We start from the raw sequence: 9471 nt of genomic DNA on the forward strand, positions 1-9471 counted from the left end.
AGAGCTATGGACTATCCTCTGTATGTCGAGCGAGGGCCAGTTGAGTTTTAACACTGCAGGTGACCCACTTCTTGAAGTATTTCTGCTGCCATTCTGAGATGCAGCGAGAGCCAGAGCAGCAGTTGTGCATCTGTGCTTGGTCAGGCCTTCTCCCAGGGCTGGCTCTTTGCCGCTTTCTTTTCTCTGTTCCTCCTTGTATTATAACTTTGAATTGTCTCTCTGTTGTTGCAGTGTGCAGAGGAGTGAATGCCCCATGTTGTGTTAGTGCCTGTCTGCCATGCTGGCCTGTCTGCCAGGACCAGGTGACCTCTCCTTTCAGCTTCTTTCTTACACGCAGATGAACACTGGACTTCAGAAATGTGAGTGACGTTTTGTCTGCAGGATGTGGTTAACTGTTAAATCTGGCTCTGGTACAGCTGTGACATAAACATGTAGGATACGATAGAAAAACTGTTTAATGTTAGAGTCTTTCTTTTGTTTTGCCTTTAAGGCGTCCATCAATAATGGCTCTGAGAAATGGCCGTGGAGGTTCACGTGTGTGCAGCAAGCTCTCCCCCTTTCCTGGCTTTACAAAGGTTAATTTTAACCACAGCAAGACAAAACACAAGTGAGGTTTCTGTGAGATCTGTGCCACTTTGCCGAAAACATTTTGTGCTAAAAGTGTGCCAGCTGACTTGCTTCTGAACACGACTTTTTCCTGAGTCTTTTTCACTTCCATTCATTTAATTACTTGTAGACACCAATAAAAGTTGGATCAGACTAATGGAAACCTTTTGAGGTCAGCAGCTCTGTTGTTCCACATACCTGGGGCATATACTGCAAACATTAGTGATCTAGCCCAAATTACTAAAGTTCAAAGTTTCTGTCTTCTTTCTGATGTCTCTTTGGTGGCTCTGAAAATATGTCTGCAGAGTACTCTGAAGATTCTATTTTGATAACTTCAGTCATTTTTTTTGCTAGTTGTACTAGTATTTTTAAGAGCAACTAATGCTCAGGAATGTAAGTTTACTGCGTAGAGATTTTTTTTAAATCTTACTCTGTCTCTCACTAAAGTTGCACATTGATTGTTCAGCTGAAATTTCAGGAAGTCCAAGATTGATCTGTGTACTTGGTTCTTAGGGCTGTGACCTGCCTCTTGTATTTGAAATGTGCATTGGGAGATGTCCATACTCTGTTTACTGATGGACTCGTTGTTCTTTAAAACCAAGTAATTTACAGTCCAGTAGTAGCAAAATTGTTAGTATGTTAAGGCCTGTGATGCTGCTGAAAATAGGTAAGATAATTTTGCAATGAAGGGTGACATGCTCAAAGTCCTGGTTCTGCCAGAAGCAAATGACACTGCTCACGTACACACGTGGGATCCCAGCAGCACTTGCACAGCATTTATGCCGACTCCACAGGCGTCGTAATTGTAACAACACTTTCAGCCACAGTAAAAATCTGTACTTGCAAAAGGGCTTCCTTAGATGGCATGAAACTGGCCATTCCCCTCCTGTCTCTTTTCCATTTCCAGTTCAGGCTTTGCTGACTTGCTTTTTTCGAAAGGTAGGCGGCTCTGGTGAGAGGGTGCCAAGGTCCTTGGACTACATGAAGCTTCTGTGGTGGATCAGAAAGCTTAGTTCTGAAAGCAAATTGTTGAGGTTCGTGTGAGGGTAGCTGTGCATAAATCAGGTATTTGCTAATTACACATTTACAAGGCAACATGCTGGTACGTGGGCAGTTCCTTAACCTGATGGTACCTGATGCTGTTTCTGAGAACTGCTTATCCCCGTGCTGAAAGCGTTGCTGGGTCCTGCTTAGCAAAGAGCTCCAGGAGCTGCGTTTAGAAGAATTTAGGGCATAAAGTAGCTGGCAGGCACTGGCTGGCAGGGGTAATGCTCAGCTGTTCCAGTTTGCTCTGATTTATATGGAAAATGAAACTGCTCGTGCAGACCTCGCTCACCCCTGCTGCAGATGTGTGTAAGATTAATTGGTGCGTTTCTCTCCACACTGTATATGCACAAGTAGTCTAGCCCCTGGCCAAAGGAAAGCTGAGTTAATGAGCATTTTTAATGAACGGTGACTTGTGACTTTTGATGGGGGGTTGGAAGCACGCTTTAATAATAGTGCTGTTGCTTTTGTAAAAGGCACAGAACTCCCCATGATAGCTTTTATTCAGACTAACAGTGTTTGTATGAATAATTTTTTAAGTGTAGTTTTCTGGATCAGACTTCATTAATGCTTTCAAATCCACATTAGCTCAATTATGGTTTTTTTTTAACTTAGTTTCAAGTAAGAGTCTTTTTTTCTTAAAGGTGTTTAGTGCAGTAGGAGTTCTGTAGATAAATATGCACATATTTTTTCCAGGACTTCCAATTTCAGTATTATTCTTTGAATTCTAGCCTGCATCACAGGAAAGGCTAACCCTGAAATTTCTCCTTATCCACACAGATTTCTGAGTCCATATTGATATTCTCTCCTTCTTCCCAGTGACTCCAGTGTCTGCAGCAGTGCTGCCAGGGTTGGGAGAAAGAGGGGGATTTTTCGTGACAGTGGTGCAAAGTCAAAGTGAAAGGTGCTTCTTGAAGAAGACGACAAAAGGGACAAAAGAGAGAAGAGTGGGTTGGGACTGAATGTGGGGTCATCAGCTAAATCAGGTCCTTCCTAGGGGTGAGGGCTCTTATCTGTAAAGCCTGCAGAGACACAGCTGCAGTTGAGGTTTTTCTGCAGAAGATGGGCACATCTGTTTCTCTCTTGTCCCAGCGTGGATGCTCTCATTAGGGTAGGAGTCCTGAAGGCCTGTTGGTATTTTGTTTAATGTTAATGAAAATTTAACTGTGGGCAGTTTTAAAAGCAGTAGGGTTTTAAAGCCTTCATGTGAAATGCATTTAAAAGATGTTACAGTAGCACTGAGGTGAGGCAGAGAAATACATCTTGTTTTATGATAAAAATAGCTCCAGTGGTGAGACGTGCAGGAATGTGACCAGATGAATTGATTGCCATGGGATTAGCAGGAGTGTGAACTTGGAGCTCACCAATTTATTGGAACAATTCCTTCTATGCACAGCTTTACCTTACAGTAAACAGGAAATACTTCTCAACAGAAGTTGCATTTACCATTAGGTAGCTTTGTGGAGCTCATCTCATCATTTTCTTAATGTAACTCGTTCATCTGCCATCCACCTCATCCTTTTGTGGCCTGATCCAGAAGTCTTGCACTTGCACAAGAATAATGAGCATATTCTAATACCAGCTTTTTCTTTCAGTCTATTCTATCTGGTTTTCCATTCACTCAGTTCACAGACCTAATTGTTCTTTACGGGTTTGTAAGATATTCGTATGGGGTTTCCAGACTCTTGCTCTCCCTGTAATGCCTTTCTCCTAATCTTTTCCTGCCTTAATTGTTCCAGTCATCGAATCTTGCCTAGCAAAGCACATTTTAAGCAGCACATTGGGGCACTCAGAAATACATCACCTTCAGGCCTGAGCAGAATGACTGAGTGAAGGGAGCATAATCCTGGCTGTTTGCAAAACGGCCACTCTGGGAAGTGATGGTTTCTGAAAATCCCACCCAAGGGGTTTAGAAGGTGGTTTGTGATTTGACAGGGAGCCAAACTTGATGTTGGTGAGTCATTTAAGTTTAACTGAGGGTTATTTTCTCAGTTATTTTCTTTTTGGAGGAAGGAGTTCTTCCAGGTTGGGGATTGCAGATGTGTTGTAACTGATGGCTGCAGCCTGTTCGGATGTTGATATTTTAGCTGCTTTCTAGAGGCTTTCATCCCAGTTCCCATGTAACAGAAAGGTATATGCTTGGGCAAAAGAAGATTTAGTATATCTGTTTGGTATTTATAATTGCTGATATGCCTGTGGATATGTAAACCAGGCTGGGAGATTTTGATGACGTCTTCAAGGTGTCTTAATGCTTTTATTTTAGATGAAAAATTAAGTATATACTTTAAGTGACAGTGGCAATAAATGTAATGCAAACCATACTACAGACAGATGTGGGTTCCTTTGCCCTATTGGTGGTGGTTCTGGTTCACAGTGAAGTATAAGGGTCATCTCTTGGGGAAGACACTGATTTCATGAACGTGGGCAGTGCTAAAAACAAAGGTAGCTGACAAAGGCCTTGGCAAGGTAGTGTGGGGAGACACTGTTTGGAGGTTCTTCTCTCCATGAGGACTCACTCAGAAGAACAGATAGAAAGCACCTGCCTGCAGCACCAGAACAGGAAGGATGTTTGGGATCATGTCAAATGAGCCTTTCCTTTGATGAAGAGGAAGGATGGTGTGTGCCAGCATTTGGGCAGCACAGGGAGTAAGAGCAGAACTGCAGCTGTGGTACTTGCTGTGCAAGAGATGCAAGACAACCTGCTTGCAAAGCTTCTTACTTCACAAAAAATGTATTTTTTATTATTTCTATAATTACCCTTTCTTTTGGTATCCATCATATTTTCCATTTCTAACCCTTACTTTCTGAAGGTTAGTGTTTCTTAGAGCAGCACTGCTCTCCCTCACCTGGGAAGACTAGAAGCTGCAGGCTGCAAAGAGAGAGAGATGGCTGGTATTCATATATTCAGGGGTCTTTGGGAGGCAATTTGCTTAAGAGAATCAGAGGTGTATTTTCAAGAGGAGGGGCTGTTTGCCTGGGAGCATGAAGCTCTTTGGTGGAGCACTAGATTTCCTTGGGTCAGAGGGCTAGATGTGGGGCTGGGGCTCCAGAGGAGCTGGCTGCCGTGTTCCCCACTCAGCCCAGCAGCAGATGGCAAGGGGTGCTGAAAGTTTTACTGAAAGGAAGGGTGCTTCTTTTCCAGTAAACTGTTTGCAGGATGGGGGAAAAAAAATTAAGTAAAATTGGATTGTCAAAGCTGCAAGCCATTTTTTGAAGATTATAAAATCACTTCTAAGGCAGTAGTCCCATAGCAGTTAAGCAGCAGAGCTGTGTCAGGGGAACAGCCCAACTCTCTGCTTGGAATATGATTATAGTCAGAGAGGCACAAGCATTTCCCTAGACTTCTGGAGTTCTTTCCTGAAGCAGTTCGAGCTTGTGGGCAAGGTCAGTATCTGGTAAACAGATACTGGTAAATGACACCACTGTCTCCAGAAGTCTTCTGTCTGTGGTGGGAGGGTAGCATGTTTTCACTCCTGTGAGGTAATCAGGTAATTTTGCTGTGTGATGTGAAGATGCTGTCTTTAGCAAGGTGCCATGCTGAAAATTCAGCCAAAGAAATAATAGCAAGCTATGAAGTAATGGACATGTAGCTTCCTTCTGTTTGCTAAACTGGGATGGACAAGGGCTTTCTAATGGACCAGAGAACATTCAAAGTGCCTTCAAATGTCAGCATCTAAAAAAGAACCCGGAGGTAAATGGAGGCTTGAGCTGAAGTGCCTTGTGTGTGTGTTGGGCTTGCATGGCCAGGGTTTGGTAGCCGGGGGGCTACAGGTGTGGTTGGCTTCCGTGACAACCTGCTAGATGCTTCCCCCATGTCCAGTGGAGCCAATGCAGCCAGCTCAAATTGGACCTGCTGCTGGCCAAGGCTGAGGTGATAGCACCTCTGGGATAGCATATTGAAGAAGGGGAAAAAACCCTGCACAGCTGCAGCTGGAGAGAGGAGTGAGAATGTGAGACAGCTCTGCAGACATCAGGGTTAATGAAGAAGGAGCGGGAGGAGGTGCTCCAGGTGCTGGAGCAGAGGTTCCCCTGCAGCCTTTGGTGAAGACCACGGTGAGACGGGCTGTACCCTGCAGCCCACTGAGGCCCATGGTGGAGCAGGTACCCACTGGCAGTCTGTGGAGGACCCTATGCCAGAGCAGGAGGATGCTTGAAGGAAGCTGAGGTGTTGTGGGATGCCCATGGTGGAGTAGGCTTCTGGCAAGAACTCTGGCCCCATGGAGAGAGGAGCCCATGCTGGAGCAGGTTTGCTGGCAGGCCTTGTGACCCTGTGGGGGACCCATACTGGAGCAGTCTGTTCCTGAAGGACTACACCCTATGGAAAGAACCCACGATGGGGCAGTTTGTGAAGACCTGCAGCCCATGTTTAAAAGGGCTCATGGAGAAGTTCACTAAGGACTCTGCCATGGGAGGGACCCCACGCTGGAGCAGGGGAAGAATGTGAGGAGGAAGGAGCAGCAGAAACAATGTGTGATGAACTGACCACAAACCCCACTCCTTGTCTCCGTGTGCTGCTGGTGGGGAGGAGGCAGAAAAATGGGAGTGAAGCTGAGCCCGAGAAAAAGGAAGGATGGGGGCAAGTTGTGTTTAATATTTGGGTTTATTTCTCATTATCCTACTCCAATTTGGTAATAAACTAATTTTCTCCAAGTCAAGCCTGTTTTGCCTGTGGCAGTAATTGGTGAGTGATCTCTCCACATCCTTACCTTGATTCACGAACTTTTCATTGTTTTCTCTCCACTGTCCAGCTGAGGAGGGGAGTGACAGCAGCTCTGGTGGGCACCTGGCATCCAGCCAGGGTCAGCCCACCACTGTAAGGTTCCCACCTCAGCCTTAAACGGGTTTAATGTTTCATTCCTAACTTTCTTAGGCTGAATTACATTTTTAAAAATCTCAGTAAAAATACTGAGAATGACTCGAAGAGCCATGGGGAGGCTGTAAGGTTCCCACCTCAGCATTAAACAGGTTTAATGTTTCATTCATAACTTTCTTATGCTGAATTACGTTTTTAAAAATCTCAGTAAAAATAATGAGAATGACTCGAAGAGCCATGGGGAGGCAGCCTTAAAATAAGACAGCAGAAAACTAGCTCACCACTGCTGTAAGAAGGGCTGTAAGAAGTGTGTCAAGCTGGAGACAGTCAGGCATTGGTAGGCAGCCTTAAAATAAGACAGCAGAAAACTAGCTCACCACTGCTGTAAGAAGGGCTGTAAGAAGTGTGTCAAGCTGGAGACAGTTACATGTGTCCAGCACGTTACCTGGTTTGTTCATACTCTGATGAAAAAGTTGGTTTTGATTTTGCTCCTGTAGGCAGGTCGTGGCTTAAGCTGAACTGGGGGTTGTGTTGGCCACCAGGTAATAAAGGGAACGAGGTACCTGGTACACAGTCTGCTGCTCTGGGAAGATGAAGTTCTTGCCTCTCGATTCCTTGGAGATTTTCTAGCCTTGTTGTGCATCTGTCTCGCCCTGGGGTTGATCCCTTGCTTACCAGAATCGGTACTGACAAATTTCCTTTCTCCACAGGGGACACTACACAGAAAATGAGATCTGCACAGTATCCTACCCCAGCAGAATTGGATGCCTATGCTAAGAAGGTCGCCAACAATCCACTGACTATAAAAATTTTTCCGAACAGCGTCAAGGTTCCCCAGAGGAAACACATACGCCGTACTGTGAACGGACTCGATACTTCGGGCCAGAGGTACAGTCCCTACCCGTCTCAGGCCGCCACGAAAACGGGCCTCCTGGCCATAGTCAGATCCCCGGCCAAAGGAATCATCAAAGACTTTGACGGGAGCCGCGCGCGCCTGCTGCCGGAGGCGATGATGAACCCCCCTTCCACCCCCTACGTTGCACCTAGCACTTTAAGCCACCCCCAGGCGCTCGCTCGCCAGCAGGCTCTGCAGCACGCACAGGCTTTGCCGCACCCCCAGAGCATCCCGCAGCACCCTCAGGGTATACCCCAGCCACAAAGCTTACCCCACCCTCAGGGGATCCCGCAGCCCCCGGCGCTGCCGCACCCTCAGAACCTGCCGCAGCCGCAGGGCTTGCCGCATCCTCCGACCATGGCACACCAGACTCTGCAGCACCCCCAGAACCCTTTGCTGCAGCCGGGTTTACATGGGAGCAGAAAGATGCCGGATGCAGACGCGCCGCCGAATGTGACCGTGTCTACCTCAACCATTCCCCTCTCTATGGCTGCCACCCTGCAGCAGAACCAGCCACCCGACCTGAGCAGCATTGTGCACCAGATTAACCAGTTCTGCCAGGCCAGAGCTGGCATTAGCACTACCTCAGTGTGTGAGGGACAGATTGCAAACCCCAGCCCTATAAGTCGCAACCTGCTTATCAATGCAAGTACCAGGGTATCTACTCACAATGTCCCTACGCCCATGCCTTCCTGTGTAGTAAACCCTGTCGATCATGCTGCTGCTGCTATTCCTCCTGCCTCTGTTAACGTGCCCATGGTGAATATTAACAGGGTGCCGCCCGCCTACCAGAACGAAATCAAGTCGGTGGCGTGGAACCAGCACCAGCTCGCACATCTGCAGCAGATGTGTGGGGATGCTGCTGGGCCTGCTGGACTCGCAGGGAAGCACCCTCCGAGGGAGATGGCAGGGCAGAGTTTTGCCGGCAAAACTTCAAACTACCCTCAAGAACTGTGCATGGGCCAGTCGTTCAGCTTGAAGCCCCCCATCGAGAAGCCCACGCCTTCTCCGCCCGTGAACGGCTTGCAGGGACCCTTGCCATACACCAACGGGCACTATTTCCAGCCCATCTGGAATAACATTCTGCCCACGCCCAACAGCGACAGCTCCGGGTCCCAGGACCTCGCCATGCCTTTCCACGGGGGACAGCCGGCCGGAGCGCCGCTGGATTGTGCAGGAGGAACTCATTACAGAGCTGGAGCTGGCCCATCCAGCCAGAATAATGTGATGCAGACCATGGATTACCTAAGCGGGGACTTCCAGCAGTCCTGCTTCAGAGATCAGAGCATGGCCGTGCTGGGGAAAGTCCATCGGCCTCCCATGAACCGAGCACCTGAACCAACCGATAGTCGAAATCTTCATATTCAACACCCAGGGTATAGATAGGCTGCAGTCACTTTCACAGACAAAAATTATAGGTTTAGTCTTAATTTTAATTAATAAGCAAGGCGTTTTTAACTTGCAAACTTGTGTGATCATTATAGTACCCATTGGAAGAAGACACACTGTATAGCGAAAAGCTTTACTTACATGTTCCCCGTCTCCTTTGCGCATCAAATATTTAACATGCCTTTTATGTCAAAGAATTCCATTACACTACTTCACGCCGCAGCTGCTTCCTCGCCGCAGAATCCCCTTTGTGCAGCTTTTGCCTTCTGCTCCGTAGCTCCTCGCTGGACTGATGCTGAGTTGCTGCAGGGTTTCGCAGTCGCATCTGTTCGCCGGCTCCGTCAAGAGCGAGGTAGCGTAGCTGCTTACATTTCCATCTCAATTTCCTCTGAAGATTAAGAGCAACAGAATTTGTCAGGAAGCGGGGCTTATTTTTGACTCGAAAGCCCATTTCATTAATGCATTAAACATTGACCATTTGCACTGTCTAGAGGCCTGTTTAATTGAAAAAGAAGCCTCAGTTTGGAAGGACCTAGCCAGGGGTCTGTATTTAGGCGTTACGATGGGGAGAAGCTTTTCAGCCATTTCTTGCCGAGACGCCTGCGTTTATCATTTAGACTGTGTCCAAAGTCGGGAGTCTCTGGCAGGTTTTTCTGACGCCCTTTTCTTTTTGCAGACAGGGTATGGAGGAGAGGGGAATGGCGTTTTTAGGACGTAGGCAGCG

General features: G+C 47.1%; 1 protein-coding gene across 2 annotated transcripts; it reads left to right on the forward strand.

Moving 5' to 3' along the window:
- The first annotated feature begins 231 nt into the window (after window positions 1-231).
- Window positions 232-9332, forward strand: FAM222B (family with sequence similarity 222, member B). Of its 2 annotated transcripts, none has more exons than XM_008947697.1 (2): window positions 232-359; window positions 7174-9332. In XM_008947697.1, the coding sequence occupies exons 1-2, from the start codon at window positions 278-280 to the stop codon at window positions 8742-8744; spliced, it is 1653 nt and encodes a 550-aa protein (XP_008945945.1). In that variant the 5' UTR covers window positions 232-277; the 3' UTR covers window positions 8745-9332. The 2 variants fall into 2 exon arrangements, with proteins under 2 accessions (XP_008945945.1, XP_008945946.1); XM_008947698.1 differs by lacking the exon at window positions 232-359 and adding an exon at window positions 6816-6847 and having other exon boundaries at window positions 7196-9130.
- Window positions 9333-9471: the final 139 nt, after the last annotated feature.

This window comes from Merops nubicus, unplaced genomic scaffold (genome assembly GCF_000691845.1).
Source record: "Merops nubicus isolate BGI_N331 unplaced genomic scaffold, ASM69184v1 scaffold13459, whole genome shotgun sequence".
In the NCBI taxonomy this organism is placed as follows: domain Eukaryota; kingdom Metazoa; phylum Chordata; class Aves; order Coraciiformes; family Meropidae; genus Merops; species Merops nubicus.

Excerpts from the sequence above, each read along its gene's own strand:
- FAM222B (XM_008947697.1), top strand. The coding sequence starts at position 278 with ATGCTGGCCTGTCTGCCAGGACCAGGTGACCTCTCCTTTCAGCTTCTT. Across the intron at positions 360-7,173 it reads GAACACTGGACTTCAGAAAT|GGGACACTACACAGAAAATG; the intron begins GTGAGTGACGTT and ends CTTTCTCCACAG.